The sequence below is a fragment of the Anolis sagrei genome, chromosome 10 (genome assembly GCF_037176765.1).
Source record: "Anolis sagrei isolate rAnoSag1 chromosome 10, rAnoSag1.mat, whole genome shotgun sequence".
Classification (NCBI taxonomy): Eukaryota; Metazoa; Chordata; class Lepidosauria; order Squamata; family Dactyloidae; genus Anolis; species Anolis sagrei.
In genome coordinates, this window is record NC_090030.1 from 7224791 (window position 1) to 7245763 (window position 20973).

The following is a 20973-nucleotide window of genomic DNA, read 5'->3' on the forward strand; positions in this document are numbered from 1 at the left end:
AAGTGATTGCAGTGACATTTGTTTTGAAATCAGTATTTGTATAAGAATTGTCACCTTAAAACCGAATGCTTTCAGTGACATTTACCTCCAAGTCGGTATATCTTTAGAACTGTGTTTCTTTGCATAACAAAGCATAGATGTATTGCATACTAATCAACTTGAAAGAAAATAAAAAAAGCAGATACAGTGTTCCCTCACTTATCGCGGGTGTTCCAGAGCCACCAGCGAAATGTGAAAATCCGTGAAGTAGGGACTGCTGTAATGTTTGTTTGTGGGATTAACATAACTCAAAAACAACTGGACAAATTGACACCAAATTTGGACACAGTACACCTCTCAGGCCAACAAGTGACCATCACTCATAAACACACTGAAAAACACAGCGGAGGGGACTTAAAAACCAATAAAGCAAAAAGACACTACAGCACATGCACAGAAAGACTCCCCAGCAATTAAAACACACAATAGCATATACACACTCTTTTCTGGACTACAGCTCCCAGCATCCCCTAGACCAGGCCCTTTAGGAGAGGAAGATGATCCAAATGCAGTGCTTCCAAGATGCAAGCTTGCTTCTCCTTGGATTTCTTTGAGAGCATCCCAATCCCTGCATATTTCCAATTTCCTATTCCCGGACTGCAACTCCCAGCAATCCTCCAGATGGCTAGATTAGATAGAGATAGGTAAATAGGCAGAGTGAATAGGGGGACTGCTGGGAGCTGCAGTCCAAGAATATGTAGAGAAGAAAGAACGGGGAGAAAGAAGGAGTGAAGGAAAAGGTGGGGGAGGAAGGGAAGAGCAAGAGAAGGAAGGAAGAAAGGAAGGAAAGGAAGAAAGAAGGAAAGAAAAAAAGGGAAGGAAGGAGAGTAAGAAGGCAGGAAGGTTGGCCACAGCAACATGTGGCATGTGGTGGGTGCAGCCTATATATATATATATATATATATATATATATATATATATATGCCATGCCCTGCCACACGTTGCTGTTGTTAATGATTCCTATGTTATCCTCTATTACAGTGTTTCTCAACCTCGGGGTCAGGACCCCTGGGGGGGTCATGAGGGAGTGTCAGAAGGGTCACTAAAGTCAACAGTATTTTCTGTTGGTCATGGGGGTTCTGTGTGGGAAGTCTGGCCCAATTGTATCATTGCTAGGGTTCAAAATGCTCTTTGATTGCAGGGGAACTATAAATCCCGGTAACTACAACTCCCAAATGTCAAGATCTATCCCCCCCCCCCAACTCCATCTGTGTTTGTATTTGAGCATATGGAGCATTCGTGCCAAGTTTGGTCTAAATCTTTCATTGTTTGAGTCCACAGTGCTCTCTGGATGTAGGTGAACTACATCTCCAAAACTCAAGGCCAATGCCCACCAAACCCTTTCAGTATTTTCTGTTGGTCATGGGAGTTCTGTGTCCCAAATTTGGTTTAATTCCATTGTTGGTGGAGTTCAGAATGCTCTTTGATTATAGGTGAACTATAAATCCTTGGAACTACAACTCCCAAATGACAAAATCATAAATTTTTGAGTGATTGTCACTCCTTGTGTAGTGAGACGTTTTGTTGCCAAATTTGGTGTGATTTCGTTCATTGGTTCTTTTGTTTTTAAGGTACTCATTATGCACAGAGCATTTTTATATAGATAGATATTAGGGCTGGGCGGTTTCATTTCGTTAATTCGTAATTCGTTAATAATTCGTTAATTTTTTCAATTACAAAACGATAACGAACCATTCTGAAGCAGGAGAGGGAAGCTTCAGAAGGTTTTGGAGGTTTTTTAGCGTATTTCGCGGTCGCGTCCGCCATTAACGAATCGATTCGTTATTGTTTCGGAAATCGATTCGTTAATTTTTTACCATTTACGAAATTTCGTAAATATCAAACTTTTTAAAAGGAAAATTTTGTAATTATTTTAAATATCGAAACAAAAAAAAACCCCAAATACAAATCGATTTTAGAAACAAATTTTTCCGTTGTTACCCAGGCCTAATAGATATATATCACAATTCAAGGGTGAAGCAGAAGTGAGGTGAGATTTAAAGGCACCACACTTTTTTTTGTTAGCTATAAGGAAGGGCTATAAGGCTGTGATTTGCATACTGCTTTGTATCTCTCTCTCTCTTTTTATGATTGGCTGCCTCTCTCCCGAGGGAGAAGATGAAATCCCCTTCCACACTCCATCATTGCCAGGAGGCAAAAACCCACGAAACAGCGAGTCCGTGAAAAGCGAACTGCAAAGTAGCGAGGGAATACTGTATATGTGAATCAGTGCTGTTCAGAAGTCTGTCCGACTCTTAACAGATCTAAATAGTAACACAAACCTCTTTCTCTTTCATGTTTTTTTAGGGTCAAAATGTATTTGGACTTGATATAATTGAGACACCCGAGGGGGACAAGTGGCCCCAGTTGATTGTGCAGCAGATCCTCGACAGAGAGCAGAAGGACACCTACGTGATGAAGATTAAAGTGGAAGATGGTGGGAACCCTCCGCGATCCAGTACTGCCATCCTCCAAGTGACAGTCACTGATGTGAATGACAACCGGCCAGTGTTCAAGGATAATGATATTGAAGTCAGCGTTCCTGAAAATGCCCCTGTGGGCACCTCGGTTTCTCAGCTTCATGCCACTGATGCTGACCTGGGATCAAATGCTCAAATCCACTTCTATTTTAGTAGCCAAATTTCCAACCTCGCCAAAAGGTTGTTTGCCATTGATAACACCACTGGTCTCATCACCATCAAGGAACCGCTGGACCGGGAAGAGTCCTCGATGCACAAGTTAACCGTGCTGGCAAGCGATGGCAGCTCAACACCCTCAAGGGCAACAGTGACTGTGAATGTCACCGATGTTAATGACAACATCCCATCAATAGACACAAGGTACATTATAAATCCTGTGAATGGGACTGTGCTTTTGTCGGAGAAAGCGCCACTCAATACGAAAATTGCTCTGATTACTGTAATGGATAAGGATGCTGACCTTAATGGTAAAGTGACATGCTTCACCGATCACGACGTGCCATTCAGATTAAAACCTGTGTTCGATAACCAGTTTCTACTGGAAACAGCCACATTTCTGGACTTTGAGACTACAAGAGAATATGCTATTAAAATAGTGGCTTCTGATTCGGGGAAACCGCCTTTGAACCAGTCTGCCATGCTCCTCATTAAAATTAAGGACGAGAATGACAATGCCCCGGTGTTCACGCAGCCCATTATTGGACTTTCCATCCCTGAGAACAATGCCCCTGGCACACAGCTGACCAAGATAAGTGCTACAGATGCAGACAGTGGCCGCAATGCCGACATCAGCTACATGCTGGGATTGGATGCACCTCCCATTTTCAACCTGGACCGCCGCACCGGCATTCTGACAGCAGTACGGAAGCTGGACAGAGAAAAGCAGGATAGATATTCATTTACAGTGCTCGCTAAAGATAATGGCATGCCGCCTTTGCAGACTAATGCTACAGTGACAGTTTCAGTCTTGGACCAAAATGATAATAGCCCCGCTTTCACACACAATGAGTATAATTTCTATGTGCCAGAAAATCTACCCATGTATGGCACTGTTGGACTCATCACTGTGACAGATGCAGATTCTGGAGAGAACGCGGCAGTGACTTTGTCTATTTTGAATGGGAGAGATAATTTCATCATCGATCCCCTCACTGGTGTCATAAGGCCCAATATAACCTTTGACAGGGAGCAGCAAGGCTCTTATACCTTTCAGGTGAAGGCTGTGGATGGAGGAAGGCTACAGCGCTCATCGACTGCCAAAGTGACCATCAACGTGGTTGACGTGAATGACAACAGACCTGTGTTTGTCATCCCATCATCCAACTACTCGTATGACTTGGTTCCAATGTCCACCAGCCCTGGCTCTGTTGTCACAAAGGTTTTTGCTGTTGACAATGACACAGGAATGAATGCAGAGCTTCGCTACAGTATTATAGGCGGGAATTCAAGAGGATTGTTTGTAATTGATCAGTTAACCGGCAATGTTTCCTTAAGAGAAAAAGTCGTATCAGCAGATCATGGTTTGCACAGACTAGTAATCAAAGTCAACGATTTAGGACAACCCGAGTCACTATATACTATAGCACTGGTGCATTTATTTGTGAACGAAACAGTCACCAATGGATCGTATGTCCAAGAGTTAGTGCGCCGAAACATGGAAACGCCAGTTGGCCAAAATGTTGGGGATGGTGAGATCACCCCACAAACCAATGATTATGTCAAGATCATTATTGCCATCATTGCCGGCACCATGACCGTAATATTGGTGATCTTTGTTACCGCTCTGGTGCGATGCCGCCAAACTCCTCGGCACAAAGTTGTCCAGAAAAGCAAGCAGAGTGGTGAGTGGGTTTCCCCGAATCAAGAAAACCGTCAGATCAAGAAAAAGAAGAAGAAGAAGAAGCGTTCTCCAAAAAGCCTTCTTCTCAACTTTGTGACAATCGAAGAATCGAAACCTGATGACCCGGGTCACGAGCACATCAATGGCACTTTGGACATTCCTGTCGAGCTAGAAGAACAGACTATGGGAAAATATAACTGGGCCACCACGCCAACAACCTTTAAGCCCGACAGCCCAGATTTAGCAAAGCACTACAAGTCTGCCTCTCCACAGCCCACGTTTCAAATCAAACCTGAGACTCCCGTGCCACCCAAGAAGCACCACGTCATTCAGGAACTGCCTCTGGATAACACCTTTGTGGTGGGCTGTGACTCTCTCTCCAAGTGTTCCTCCAGCAGTTCGGACCCTTACAGTGTTTCTGAATGCAGCTGCCAAGGAGGATTCAAAACTCCAGGCTCCATCCACACCAGACAGGTAATCCCAAATTTCTTTTTCCTCCTTGCACCTCTATTTTTCTGCTTCTCTCACTCCCTTTTGCTTTATCTTCCTTTTACTTTCTACTGCCTTTAGAGTTTTATTTTTCTTTGAGCCACTGAATGTTCATGCATGGCTGGAGCACTGAGAAGTAAACAGTATTGTGATTCATCAACACTAAAAGGAAGAAAATGAGAACGGAGTGACTCTTAGCTATGAGGAAATTTTGGATTGCTAAATGCACGTATTAGGGGGGAATTCTTGTCTGCAGATGGCAGTGTGGCACTTCTCGCTCTACATACGATATCCCTGCAAAACAAAACAAAAATAAAGGTTGTAGGCATGCCCTCCCTAGCTAGCATCTTATGCTCAGGAATCTCAGTAATGTAGGCCAGGTGGAAAGCAATAAGACTTTACAGGATCTGATAAGTGGTTCTTAATGCTAATGGAGTCTGGGATTGCAGACTCCATTCGGTCGAAACAGATTTCTCTCCCCTTCTGCTACCCAACCACTTGTTTTTTCCAGACTTGAAACATATTATCTCAGTTCCAAATACAATCAACAACACTGAAGTTAGAAGGGGAAAATAACATAGATACTGAAAATATTGTCCAGCCTTGAGGGATGCATTGTCGTAGACTCACCCTTTGCTGCAACATTGAGGCACAGCGGCTAAACATCAGCTCCAATTTAATTGTTGTGAGGGTTGGCAAGAGGAAGACTTAGGCTACATATTTCTATTAAGAATATTAAGATAATTCCAAGGGAAATATCTGCCTTGTATATGTTATTATTCTTAGGACATGGTTCAAGGTTTTCCATATTGGGAATGAAATGCCTACCGTGACACTGTTTTTGGAGGAATGAAGTACGCAAAACATTTTCATCCCATCTCACTCCTTTTAAAAGAGGCAAATGTTCTTTGTATCACAGCAAAGGTGACAATTTCTACCCTTTTATTGAAAAGCTGGATCTAAACAACTTGTCTCAGCTGAAAATTAAATCAGTTAATACCACGTATTATTTTGTAGATGTCTCCACATTACACTATGCAGTTTTAAAAAAAAAAATCATGTTAGAAGTGAATTGAGAATATACTGCAAGTCGCTTCTGGTGTGATAGAATTGGCCGTCTACAGAGATGTTGCTCCGGGGACGCCTGGATGTGTTACCATCCTGTGTGAGGCTTCTGTCATGTCCTTGCATAGAAAGCTGAGGCTGATAGATGGGAGTTCATCCCATTTCACGGATTGGAACTGCTGACCTTCAGGTCAGCTGTTCAGCCGGCACATGGTTTTAACCCATTGTCCCACTACAGCTCCCTTACTATTCAGTTTAAATGGGAAGGATTATAAAAAATACAGTCCTTTTATACTTTTCCATGGGGTGGTTGAGCCTGTTTCATAACTCAAACACAGCACAGCTCACTCTCTCATGTATCTTTGAGATACATGACAGGAAAGACAGTGAGTGATGTGTTATTTTAAGTTGATAAGGTGTAGTACAACGTATTTTAAACAGTTTTGCATGCTATCTGGCTAACTCAGGTTGGTTATATTTATTACTGGAGAAAACACTAAAGCTGCTGCCAAGTCACATCCAAACTACATGGTATCTTTTATATTTTACCTTGTGAATATATATGTATCCTTTTCCTAAGATATCTATCCCTGCTGTGGTCCTTGATCTGGGCTGTCCATAAACAATCATAGTCCATGAGGAAATACACACACACACATGTGCATGAAATTCAACAGTTTCTTCTGTGTCTTCCATTTCTTCGGAAGCACAAAACAGGAAGACCCCTCCCCACACAAAAATCTGCTCAATCATCTGAACATGCTTCTTTATCTTGGAAACAGAGTGCGTGTTTGGTGGGGAGTGCAGGTAAGCAGGTCCGGAGCTCACCTGCAGGCAAACTCTGGGGCTACCTGCATGCCCCACAACACACGTCCCACCACTCTTTCTGAGACTGTGTGTGTGGCAGGGCATGTAGCCAGGCAGGCCCAGAGCTCAGCTGCAGGTGTGCTTCTGGCCTGCCTACCCACCTCACCATGCACGCACTCTCTTTCCAAGGAAAATGTGTATGTAGCGGGGCATGCAGGCAGGCCCAGAAAACATGCCTGCCAATGCCTATAGCTGAGCATCTCTTACTCTAAAGTAGAAACAGGAGGTGCCAGGTAAGAAGAACACAATTTCAGGAGGCTTACGAAAAATGGATCAGGGATGCCAACAAAAGCCAGGACATAAAACAAATCAAGGTTTTCACTGAATGCACATGGTTGATTGAGATAGATCACATGGTTGAGATATATATTCCTCCTATGCTTCCTTCTCCTGATCTTGATGAGGACCAAAGCAGGGTCCTCTAACCCCCCCCCCCCCCCCGCCTCCAATTCATGGGAACTGGTGTTATGTCTCACATACTTATTTTTGAGTAGGAGAAATAGGTACATACTAGGTGTTAAAGGCACATATTGTTAGAATAACTGCTAGATAAACAAGTAGTGGACCTGACTTACTTTCCAATGCTGTGAAGGAGTAGAAGTTCAGGGCTGGGCATGCTTTTCCTCTATAAAGCAAGTAGTGGAAGAGAAGGATCTGGGAAGCAAAAAACCCTAAGCTTTCCCCTAGGCATAATTGCAGCAGTGTTTACTATAGCAGTTAGAGACAGGAGTAGGTCTATTCTTTCATCTCCCCCATTTCTGTCTTCTATCTTTTGTTCCATTCAACCTGAAAATTCTTATGTTCTTGATGTTTGGTGGCATCTTTACTTAAGCTCAATAAAACATTTTTTTTGTTTTTCTTATTTATACATTTGTAAACTATATGTAAAGGGAATTCTGCCAGTACAAAATGGTTAACTTTTTTTTAGTGGTTTGATTTCACTAACTAAAAATGAGCAAGAAACTACTTTGCTATTTACTGTTAGATTGTATGAGAGAGTACTGGTTGAGCCCCCCCCCCCTTTATTTATATTCCACTTTATCTCCCAGGAGGGACTTAGAGTGGATTACAGTACACATACAAGGCAAACATTCAGTGCCTTTTTACACACACAGTAAACAATGCCATACAACACAGTCAAGCGTACAGACTTTTCCCTTTTTCCATCTCTGGCGTCTGGAGGCAATGCTCAATTTGCGGCCACAGGGAGGTGCTCTTGTTCCATTTTGCATGCCAAAGGAGCCTTGCTGTCCATAGACATCTCTGATCTTTCTGCCCTCATTTAACCTTCCTGCTGAGGCAGTACCTATTAATCTACTGGCATTGCATGCTTTCAAACTGCTAGGTTGACAGAAGCTAGGACTAACAAATGGGAGCTCATGCTGACGCACAACTTCGAACTGTTGACCCTCTGATCAGATTTATTTACAAAAGCCTTTAGTGATGGCAGATAAAGTCTTTCTTTTAAGGGATGGGAGTATAGAGAGTTTCTATTTTTATTATCAAAATGCCTCTTAATCCTGTAAACTTGTATTTTAACTTGCATTTCAAATTAAACCTAGGAGATATATATAGAGTGGTGGATAAGGAAGGAAACTACTTGATACAAAATAATTGCTTGGTCGCAGGTTGGTACAGCCTCATAACAAATCCCATAACTCAGCCTAAACATTCCTGACTAATGAGATTTTGGGCATACCAGCCTGCTACCATGCATTATTTTCTATAAAGCGCTTTCATATATAAGCATTAAAACATGTAATGTCTAATATATGATCGTAATATTGCACATTATAAGCATATAACTGGGTAGGTGATATATTGTGGTACGGTGTAATGCAGAAAGCGTATTTGGATATACAAAGTAGCAGTAACAGAGGGAGTAAGTAAGACAGGGCATAAGAATAGGATCCTGACACCTCCTCATCTCAAATATTGCAATGCTTATATAGTCCTCTATTTTTCTGCTTTTTTATGTATAGCTTCCCCTTATTCATGCCACTCAGTTTCCATGTTCCTATAATATGTAATGTGCAGCTTCCAACTTTTCTTTCACTTCTGAGCAGAGCAGCAGCTGAACATCTTTCAGCTTCAGCCTAGTTGCATCATTAACCACTCTGCTTCTTGTCATTGACCTCTGCAGTGGTCAACAACATTCCTTCCACCTTCCTACTACTACCTGTTGTTTTCTTTTAGACTTTCTCATCATAGGGTTTTCATGATAAAAGACACACCAAAGTGGTTTACCATGGAAACCACTTTGGCTTCTGGAACATGGCCATACAGCCTGGAAAACTCACAGCAACCCAGTGATTCTGGCCAGGAAAGCCTTCAACAACACAGTATACCATGCTTTACCTTCTACACCCCTCTCTAAACTGCAAATCCCAGGATTCCATCTGATGTTGCCATGGCAATTAAAGTGGAATCATAGTGCTATAGGTATCTAGTGTGGAAATGGTCCATAGTCCAGAATGAAGTGGTTGAATTATAAGAAGACAGACTCAGCTGCATTGCACCATATTTCAAGTGGGCTCACGTCTAGACGGCCATGTGATTCCCATCCCTGCCTTAAAGACCTAGTTTTTCCACCGATGCTCTGTAGTATATTCGATGTAGGAACAGACACAGGCTTTGTGGGACTTATTTTCAGCTTTGTGCCTTATTTCTATTGCTAATTTGTAAAAAAAAAAAAGTGCATTATTTCCTGTTTGCTTATATTTTCCATTCATGCCAATTAAACCTGGAAGCGTTTTGTTTTGTTTCAAGCTCCTTGTCTTTCTCCCTATCCCAGCTTTTCCCAAACTGAGTTGTCTCTGTACTATTTACAGCATGGCTCAATTGCAGTAATAATAAGTCTAAAGCAATTCTCAAAATGATAGTTGCTCTGTGGCTTTGTAGCCAGATTGCCTATACAAAACAAAGAACAAATAAGTTCATTCGGTACTGTTCCATTATCCAAGCGGAGGCCACTAGGAGGTGCTAGAGAGAGAAGGGTAGTCCATTTTATGTGGGTAGACGTTGGGTTGAAAGAGTAAAAGCATTTCTCCCTGTTTTCCTGTGATTCCCCCCACTCATGTGCCCTGGTGGCACAGTGGGTTAAACCACTGAGCTGCTAAACTCAGGTTCAAATCCAGGGAGTGGCATGAGCTTCCACTGTCAGCCCCAGCTTCTGCCAACCTAGCAGTTCGAAAACATGCAAATGTGAGTAGATCAATAGGTACCACTCCGGCGGGAAGGTGAATGCACTCCATGCAGTAATGCTGGCTGAATGACCTGTAGACACCCCAAGCTCTTTGGTTTAGAAATGGAGATGAACTCCAACCCGCAGAGTCAGACATCCTGGACTTATTGTCAGGGGAAAACCTTTAATTTTACCTATGTGCCCATCATGAAAAAAAAATACTTATTTATGATATGGGAAGTGGAAAGGGGACAAAACGAGCGAAAATGGGGAAAATGCTTTTCCTCTTTCAACTCTCCCCTGTAAAATGGTCTATCCTTTTCTTTCTAGCACCCCCTTGTGGCCTCCGATTGCATAATGGAACTGTACTGTTCATTCTTATTTAATGTATTGTCGAAGGCTTTCATGGCTGGAATCACTCAGTTCTTGTGGGTTTTTTTCAGGCTATATGGCCATGTTCTAGAGGCATTTCTCCTGACGTTTCACCTGCATCTATGGCAAGCATCCTCAGAGGTGAGGTCCTCACCTCTGAGGATGCTTGCCATAGATGCAGGCGAAACGTCAGGAGAAATGCCTCTAGAACATGGCCATATAGCCCGAAAAAACCCCACAAGAACTGAACATTCTTATTTACTTTTCCAGCTAGAGTGCCAAGGATCAGGATCAGGTCATTTGGTTGCATGAAACTTTATAATGAATTGAAAATGACATTTCTAAAAACTGGAGTCTGACATATCTATACTGGGAAAACCTAATAGTTGCATTAATCCTAGGTAATGTTTTTTTTTTCCTATTAGAACATATATACACTATGAATCTATATTTTAGTCTTTTAAGTAAACATGCAAAGTTAAGCTCTAGATATATATTCTGATGTCATTTACGAGGGTTGAATGAAAAGTAATGCCTCCACCTTCGTAACTCCTCAACAGATGGCAGTACTGGTATGCGGCAAGTACTGGCTTGTTCAGTAGACTCGCCTCTACAGTTCCATTTTTGTGGGAAGCCCTAGCATTGAATGGTTGTGTTGTTAAAGTGCAAAGTATGGAACCCTGCTCAGACGGTCAGTCAATGCAACTTAAGCAATGTGCAGTCATTGAATTCTTGACAGCAGAAGGTGTCACCTCAACATCTTTAAACTTACTCACCCAAAGACACACAGTACTCACATCAACACAATCACCATAAACAGCTTGCATTCTTTGATGAATCTCCTTTGGGGTGACACCTTCTGCTGTCAAGAATTCAGTGACTGCTCATTGCTTAAGTCGTATTGACCAACCGTCTGCACAGGGTTCCATACTTCACACTTTAACAATGAAACCATCCAATTCTAAGACTTCTCACCAAAATGGAACTGTCGAGGAGAGTCTACTTAACAAGCCAGTACCTGCTGCATAGCAGTACTGCCATCTGTTGAGGAGTTACAAAGGTGGAGGCATTACTTTTCATTCAACTCTCGTAGTAGGGCAGTTTGTAAGCATAGTTTTCCCTCTGCCTTTTGCTTTATAAGAGCTTGGCCTGATTTGTCCTTTCTATCCAAATTACTGTTTAGTCCTTTAAAAACTGAATTGTCCTTCCTATTCAAATTATTGTTTAGCCATTTACAAACTGAGTACCCGAGCCTGCCCCCATTTCCCCGACAGTGTTCAGCTAAGTGGTATTTGGCAGGTAGTGCCAAGCTAGGGAGGGAGATGTGATGCTAAAGGCAGGGGCTTTTCTCATGCTGTTTCTCTGTTTGCCAGCTCTGAACGTCTTCGCATCAGCTGTTAAGTACTGAAGTCGTATACAATGATGTTAAGCCAGCAAACATGGAAATATGGGAATAGCACGAGAAAGCCCTTTGTCCTCTCTCCCTGATTGCTGAAGAATGTTATCGTCCGATCTCCAGAGGGGTTTTCGAAGTGGCGCTGAACATTTCAAGCTGCCCTACTGAAAGGTATTCAGGGCAAGAACATTCAGAATGGAAAGGAAAGAAATGACAAGACAAGACAAAGAGAGACTTTAGAACATGCTGTTGTAGTTGCTCTATAATGTAGTTTTTGCCAAGACAAAGGAAGTGGTGTCAACCATCACTTTATGGGAATGGTGGGTAACTATGATACAACTTTCATTTTCTTTTGATCTCCTTTTATTTTTTGTTGCTTATCAATATTTTTGTCCTTTATAGATTCATGCTTTTAATTTATTTATGTTGAGAATATGCGCTATCCCTTTCCCCATTCCTTTTTGCCTACTGAAAGAAAGGAGCAATAATTTTTACGCATATACGTTTTGAAAGACAAAGATAAAGTTCTTTATACTCCCTGCATTTCTCAATAATCTCTGTTGTCTCATGCACCGCACAATGAGAAGTTGTTGTTTTGAGGTATTGTGTAAGAAAGGCATTGGTTTGGATCTAGAGGCAGACTTAGGCTGAGGTCTTGTCTACACTGCTCTATAATCCGGTTTCTGAATCTAAATTATCTGCTTTAAACTGGATTACAGTGTTCCCTCACTTTTCGCGGGAGTTACATGTCAGGACCACCCACGATAAGTGATAATCCACAAAGTAGGAACGCTCCGCCCACACCTCTCTCTCCCTCCTCCCTTGTCCCTCACTATGGTGTTCACTCACTTATTGTGGGTGTTACGTGTCAGGACCACCCACGATAAGTGAAAATCCATGAAGTAGGAACGCTCCGCCCACACCTCTCTCTCCCTCCTCCCTTCTCTCTCACTAGTGTTCGCTCACTTATTGTGGGTGTTACGTGCCAGGACCACCCGCGATAAGTGAAAATCCACAAAGTAGGAATGCTCCGCCCACACCTGTCTCTCCCTCCTCCCTTGTCTCTCACTACAGTGTTCCCTCACTTATTGCAGGTGCTACGTGTCAGGACCACCCACGATAAGTGATAATCCACGAAGTAGGAACGCTCTGCCCACACCTCTCTCTCCCTCCTCCCTTGTCCCTCACTACAGTGTTCCCTCACTTATTGTGGGTGTTACATGTCAGGACCACCCACAATAAGTGAAAATCCACGAAGTAGGAACGCTTCGCCCACACCTCTCTCTCTCTCCTCCCTTGTCTCTCACTATAGTGTTCCCTCACTTATTGTGGGTGTTACGTGTCAGGACCCCCCACAATAAGTGAAAATCCACGAGGAATGCTCCGCCCACACCTGTCTCTCCTTCGTCCCTTGTCTCTCACTACAGTGTTCCCTCACTTATTGTGGGTGTTACGTGTCAGGACCCCCCGCGATAAGTGAAAATCCACGAAGTAGGAACGCTCCACCCACACCTCTCTCTCCTTCCTCCCTTGCCTCTCACTACAGTGTTCCCTCACTTATTGTGGGTGTTACATGCCAGGACCACCCGCAATAAGTGAAAATCCATGAAGTAGGAACGCTCTGCCCACACCTCTCTCTCCCTCCTGCCTTGTCTCTCACTACAGTGTTCCCTCACTTATCGCGGGTGCTACGTATCAGGACCACCCACGATAAGTGAAAAACCACTTCGGCTTGTCTATCCTCTTTCCCCCTCCATTCCTCCCTCCCTCCCCTTGCATACCACACTTCCCACAGGCTCCTTCTCGTGTGTCTGGCTCAACCTCCCCACTCTACCTCCTCTTCCCCCTCCTCCTTCCCCGCTCAGATACGCCTTTGTCACCTTACTCTCCTCCTCCTCCTCCCCCCCCCCCCCCCACCTGCCTCCTTGTCAGTGCAATGGCTGTCAGGGAAGGAAAGAAGGAAGGAAAGGAAGCAAGCCCTCCTTATCTTTCCCTTCACTGGGTGAAGACAGAGAGAGCAAAGGAAAGGAAGGAATAATGCCTCCACTTTGGTAACTTCTCAACAGATGGCAGTACTGGTATGCGGCAGGTACTGGCTTGTTCAGTAGACTCTCCTCTACAGTTCCATCATGGAAAGGTCCTTCAAGGCTGGAGGGACGACTGTGGAGGGAAAAACCCGCAAAACAGCGAGTCCGCGAAAAGCGAACCGTGAAGTAGTGAGGGAACATTGTATATGTGTCTATACAGCGTTCCCTCACTACTTCGCGGTTCGCTTATTGCGGACTCATTATTTCACGGATTTAAAAAAATATTAATTTAAAATATATATCATGGTATTTTCGCTGTTTTGTGGGGTTTTGCCGCTGCTGCTTTCCAAGGCGCTTTCCCTCCTCAGTCCTCCCTCCCTCCAGCCTTGAAGGGCCTTTCCTTTCCTTCACTTTATTTTAAGTTTATAAAGACTTAAAATAATGTAAGGTAAAGATTTTCCACTGACATTAAGTCCAGTCGAGTGCAACATCTCCGAAGTCATGTGATCGCAATGACTACATGGAACGTCATTACCTTCCCGCTTGAGCAGTACCTATTGATCTACTCACATTTGCATGTTTTCAAACTGCTAGGTTGGCAGAAGCTGGGGCTGACAGCGGAAACTCACACCGCTCCCCGGAATTGAACCTGTGACCTTTCAGTCAACAAGCTCAACAGCTCAGCGCTTTAACCCATTGCACCACAAAATAATGTATAAATATTAAAATAAATAGAGCATCCCTACATCACGGTTTTTCACTTATTGCGGAAGGTCCTGGAACCTAACCCCAGCAATAAGTGAGGGAACACTGTACTGCCATTTAATTCAGTTCAAAGCAGATAATCGTGATTCAGAAATTATATGGTAGTGTAGATGGGGCCATTGTGAAATTGCTGAGAACTTAGTCATGGCTAATTAAAGTCCTGGCTGGGTTGTTGTAGGTTTTTTTTCAGGCTATATGGCCATGGTCTATCGGCATTCTCTCCTGATGTTTCGCCTGCATCTATGGCAAGCATCCTCAGAGGTAGTGAGGTCACTACCTCACTACCTCTGAGGATGCTTGCCATAGATGCAGGCGAAATGTCAGGAGAGAATGCCTCTAGGCCATGACCATATAGCCCGAAAAAAACCTACAACAACCCAGTGATTCCGGCCATGAAAGCCTTCAATAATACAAAATCCTGGCTATTTCAATGCATTGACTATAGATTCAATGTAATCTGGGTCTGATCCAATGTCACTATGAAGGATGGCTAGATGGATAGATAAATAGATTGATAGATAGATATAGATAATAGGTGTTACTGACTTGTGGCTTGGTTCACACATTAGCCAGGTGTTGGTGAGATGGCAGAACAGCTGTCCATCCTTTCAACGCTCACATATTTAATGTAAGATGAAACAGAAGAGCTCCATGCCAAGTACAAACTATATGCAGAGGGATAATTCCCGTTATGATTCACACACATAGAGTAGTGCGGACAATGTAAGCCAAGTTTGCATACATACAGGCTCCTGCATGAAACACCAACCTCACATGTTATGCCTTGAGGTCAGAGGAGGTGTCTTCCCTCTTCTCCATGATAGAAATCTCCAGCCATAGTCTTAAAGGCACAGACTAGGAACAGTAGTATGTATGCTTCATTGAAAACAATGTTAACACAGCACCAAGTAAATATAGGATTGTGTTGAGTGTATATGAATTGGTCCTGAAAGAGAGTATCCAGCTCCTTTCATCCTGTCCATATGTATGCATTTATAGCCTCTCTTCTCAGTCTCTCTCATTTTCTTACCAGCTAGCTCGTATGTAAACATTTCAAAGAAATATTATTTTATATTATTCTTCATAGTGTTTTTAAGAAGTCCTGCATAGACACAGTTCACATAGATTTTTTTTCCTTACACCAAATGCCTTGCATTGAATATTTATAAAAACTGTTAAGAACCTAAACTTTTAACAATGGCTATGACAAATTAAAAGAACTGCTGCTACTTGGCCTTTTTAGACAATTTGAGAAAACTGACTTCATTTATTGTTTGCTGCCATATAAGATGTAATGTTTTCATTCTTCCTTGGTATTTATTTATCTCATAGTTACAATGTGTACAATGTCTATTGCAGTTGCATTAATGTGTTCCACGGTGTCATCTTTCGGGCAATAATATGTGAAAGAATGTACATTTTCATGTCATAGCGTTGACACTTGCTACAAAAATTAGTGGGAACAGGCCACACTGAACTTTGTGGACAACTCTATTGAATAGAAGGGGGAAAAAAGCCAATTACATTCCATGCAGTGGGTTATATTAGACAATAGACTTGGGCCCAAATCACTGTCAACAAAAAAGATTTGTAGTTTCCGGAGGGCTGTTTTCATTCAATTTCCATAAACAGGAAGGGGAAGAGAAAGATGAAAAGCTGAGCGAAACGGATTCAGAGAGCCAATATTTTCAGAAAGAGTTAAGTCCACAAATACCTGAGGTAGGGGGATCTGTGGTGTCTTTTTCTCTCCCCAGCAGAAGAAGTCTCCTCCTTTTTTTCTTGGAAAGTTACCTTGGGAACTCACTTTTCCAATGGCACTAGCATAGGGCGGCCAGTGAAATTTTCCTCTCGGAGCATGATGAGAGTTGAAGTTGTTATTATTATTATTATTATCTTTATTTGTACCCCGCTAGCATCTCCCGAAGGACTCGATGCGACTTACAAAGGCCAAGGGCTCAAAACACAACATAACAATACACAACCTAAAGCAATTTTTCTCTCTCTGTGTCTCCCAGCCAATAAAAGCCAGGTAGTGTCCATACTCTGATTGGCTGAGAACAGACACAACCAGTGACTACCATTCCCGGAACCCTCTCTTGCAATATGTCTTATTTTAAAAAATGTTATGGTTAAAACTTTAAAAAATTCTAAAAATTCAGTAGATTGTTGAATTGTTTTGAAACTTGGTAGGCCTGCAGTTGTAAGTGGGGGCTAAAGCTGAGGTAGGTTTCATGCAGCTTGGCCTTAAATGACTGAGGATTGAGCCTTTAAAGTTTCCCATTGTAGCCAATGGGCCAAATCTCTGCTGAATGAAACAGCAACACCCTTCCCCTTTTGAGTAACTTTCCAATGAACAAAATAAACAGACAAAACAGACAAAACAGACGGCATGCCTTTTTGCCCAAGTGCACATGCCTATTGCACAACATTGCTACTGAATTGTATTCATTTTCTTTGCATTTTTTGTTTAGAAGGAAAAAGGAGTATAAAGAAGCTTGGGATTTGTTTTGTTTTGTTTTGTTTTGTCATTGTATGAATATAAGATTAGCTTGTCGGTGGGTGGGAACAGTGTCACTTTATCCTCTTCTAATGTTCTTTGCCTGCCTGGGTCAACATTGAATGCCACAGAAAAAGTGCTTTAGCACCTAATATATATGCACTAAAAGACCATATGTACAAGTGGCATGTGTTTCCACTTTTTGTCACAAGTCTCCTTTAAAGGGAGAGGCATACATTCATCCAAACCCTGTGTATTTGTCTGGAGATGCTTCTTCAGACTCGACAACGTGCAGCAAAAACTAAATGCAAGTCACAGTCACATTTCCTTTCTAGCACATGTTCGATGCCGCCTTACCAGAACTATATACCTTTAAAAATCTTTTAAAAGTTAGGTACTTGCTTAAATTTTATCTCTCAAAATCAATTGACTGGATTGATCCCTAATAAAAAGTGTTTCCTTCTGTTCTTGAATTGGAAAGACAAAGGAGTTTCATATCCTTACTTTAACACTCACTCACGGAAGTAGGTGGTGACCATTGTATATGTTCAAAGGAAACAAAACAAATACACGTACACACCATATGCTTACTGTTTACTTGAAAGTTTTAAAACTATTGAGAATCCATGAACTAGGCTACAGAACTGAAAAAAAATGCCACATGCTCTTGTATATCTGATGTAACTGTACTTCTAGCAGTACTTCTCACCAGTCAAACTTCAGATTGTCAGCGAGAACTCTGAGCTCAAGTTCCCATCATGTTTGCTCTCTGGCTCTCTTGAAAGGAACTGCTTCTTTGGCTATCTGATCTGTACAATATAATAAATCCTATTTATAATGCTCTATTTTAATTTACAGTCCTGTATTTCATGTTGGCTTTTTGTGGGGAGGGGAGGTTTTGAATGCCTTACACGGAGAAGCTTCCCGTTCAATCCAGATTGTGTTCGTTCTTACAACATGTTTGGCTCTTGTTTTACACAAGTTTGTAACCATCTTGATCATGCAGTTCAGACTGTGTGGATTCTCTGAGCTACCGAGCACACATTCTACACTTTTCTTTAATACAAGAGCCGTTAACAAGAAACACACACCCAGGTTTCTTTAATGCCAGATTCAATAATACTGTAGCAGGAGATAGGAGAGATAATACCAAGAGCGATCCTTTGTTTGGAGGCAGAAAAGTATGTTTATTTTCAGCTGAGACTCTGGTGTGGAATTGTGTCCAAAAGCAAACCAGAGTGAGGATAAAGGCATTGACTTTCCTTTTATACATCTTTAAATGCAGGCAAACAAATAAACATGCTTCTACATACGTAACATCATCTGTACGTCACCTTAAGCCCACGTTTCTCAACCTGAGGGTCGGGACCCCAGGGGGGGGGGGGGGTCGCAAGGGAGGTGTCAGAGGGGACACCAAAGACCATAAGAAAACACAGTATTTTCTGTTGGTCATGGGAGTTCTGTGTGGGAAGTTTGGCCCAATTCTATCATTGGTGGGATTCAGAATGCTCTTTGATTGTAGGTGAACTATAAATCCCAGCAACTCCCAACAGCTCCCAAATGTCAAGGTTTATTTCCCCAAAACTCCACCAGTGTTCACATTTGGGCATATTGAGTGTGCCAAGTTTGGTCCAGATCCATCATTGTTTGAGTCCACAGTGCTCTCTGGATGTAGATGAACTACAACTTAAAAACCTTTCCAGTATTTTCTGATTTGTGTGCCATTTTTGGTTCAATTCCATCGCTGGTAGAGTTCAGAATGCTCTTTGATTGTAGATTAACTATAAATCCCAACAACTACAACTTCCAAATGACAAAGTCAACCCCTCCAACCCCCACTAGTATTCAGATTCGGGCATATTGTGTATTTGTGTCAAATTTGGTCCAGTGTATGAAAATACATCCTGCATATCAGATATTTACATTACAATTCATAACTGTAGCAAAATTACAGCTATGAAGTAGCAATGAAAATAATGTTATGGTTGGGGGTCACCACAACATGAGGAACTGGATTAAGGAGTCGTGGCATTAGGAAGGTTGAGAACTGCTGCCTTAAGCATCATAGAAATATCAAATTCTATCTTCCAACATGCAAGAGGCATGTTTCTATATTTTTTCTAAGAGCAGTCTACAGCTTTATTTATTTATTTATTTATTCGCTTACACCAATCCATCAAGGGGCCTACTTTGACCTCTCAGGAGGGAGAGAGATTCCTTACTTTTTAAACGTAAGAATGACTTTCAGATATCCCAGCCAGCTGTGCCATGAGAACTTGCTATTCTCATAAGTTTAACTATGGAATACAGTGGGAAAATGACCAAGAGCTTCTCACAAATACGTATTTCCAAAGAATAATAGTAATGTTTTCCATTTTTTCCTTACCTTAGTGTGGTGCTTTTATCATTGGGCATTGAGTAATTGAACCATGAACAGGGTTCACAGGGTGACTTTGGTAATTTAGACTCTACCAACCTCAGAGAAAGGCAATGGAAAACCTCCTCTGAACAAATATTTATTTATTTATTTATTTATTTATTTATTTATTTACTATATTTGTATACCGCTTTTCTCAGCCATCAGGTGACTCAAAACAGTTATCAGTAGCAAAATTCAATGCTTAAAACAACATAAAACAGTTAAAAACAATTAAAACAGTAGCATATTAAACAATCAATTATACATCAATAAACATCTTGTTAGCATCTCGTAATTAGAATCAGGATCCAGTCTCATCATCCAATTGTTCCATATTCGTATATTCATTACACTGCCTATTCAAATGCCTGCTGGAACAACCAGGTCTTCACTTTTCTCCGAAATGCTAACAAGGAAGGGCTGATCTAATAGCTGTAGGAAGGGCATTCCACAGCTGAGGGGCTACCACTGAGAAGGCCCTGCCTCTCATCCCCGCCAAACGTACTTGTGACGCAGGCGGGACTGAGAGCAGGGCCTCCCCAGACGATCTTAATGTCCTAGCTGGTCCATAGGAGGAGATGTGTTCAGGCAGGTAAGTTGGCCCAGAACCGTTTAGGGCTTTATAGGCTAAAGCCAGCACTTTGAATTGTGCCTGGTAGCAAACTGGCAGCCGGTGGAGCTGGCACAACAGAGGAGATGTATGCTCCCCGAGTAATCTGGCTGCCGTCCATTGGACCATTTGAAGCTTCCGGACAGTCTTCCAAGGCAACCCCATGTAGAGAGCATTGCAGTTTACCAAGAAAACCCCAGGATAGGTTAGACTTGGGAACACCATAATTCAGAAAGAAGGCACACAACAGCAACTTGAAAATTAAGCACATACACAATCATCACTGTTATTGTCATCTGTATATTCGTATGACATTTCCCCATCTTAAAACTATGCTCAAAGCAGCTTACAATGAGATTAAGAAAATATACATAATCAAATCCAGAGACATTTGCAAATAATTCAATAAAAATTTCAAGACTGAAATAGTCATGTAAATAAGCTAAATGCCGAACATTCATTTGCATTAAAATTAAATAATCCACTCAACGTTGATCCAGCTGTAAACTCTAAATTATACTTTCTCTGGTGATCTCTAAGCACCATCATGAACAGAAGCATAGGCTTCATAGTGGAACTATTTTATTTTATTTTATTTTATTTTATTTTATTTTATTTTATTTACAGTATTTATTTCCTGCCCTGCTCACCCCACAGAAAGGGACTCAGGGCAGATCACAATGTACATATACATGGCAAACATTCAATGCCATAGACACACAACATATTTAGTCACACAGAGGCTATTTAGCTTCCAGCTTCATGAGAGTATGTTCGAATTCCAGCCACTGGGGGAGCTGTTGCTTCACTGTCCACTTGTGAAACCGATGGAGTACTTCCTCATTCTTTTGCATGCTGCTGGAGATTTTTATGGCACCGTAAATTAGATAAACTAGTCTACCCGCATAAGCGGTACCTAAATT

General features: G+C 42.0%; 1 protein-coding gene across 3 annotated transcripts in view; it reads left to right on the top strand.

Moving 5' to 3' along the window:
- Positions 1 to 20973, top strand: part of PCDH11X (protocadherin 11 X-linked) — a 621910-nt gene that overhangs the window by 199822 nt on the left and 401115 nt on the right. For 2 of the 3 annotated variants that reach the window (XM_060756393.2, XM_060756394.2), the window contains exon 4: positions 2347 to 4833. In XM_060756393.2, the coding sequence (XP_060612376.2) occupies positions 2347 to 4833 (2487 nt within the window). Of the gene's footprint in view, positions 1 to 2346; positions 4834 to 11709; positions 13962 to 20973 lie in introns of those variants that run through there. The other variant, XM_060756395.2, reaches the window with a different exon arrangement.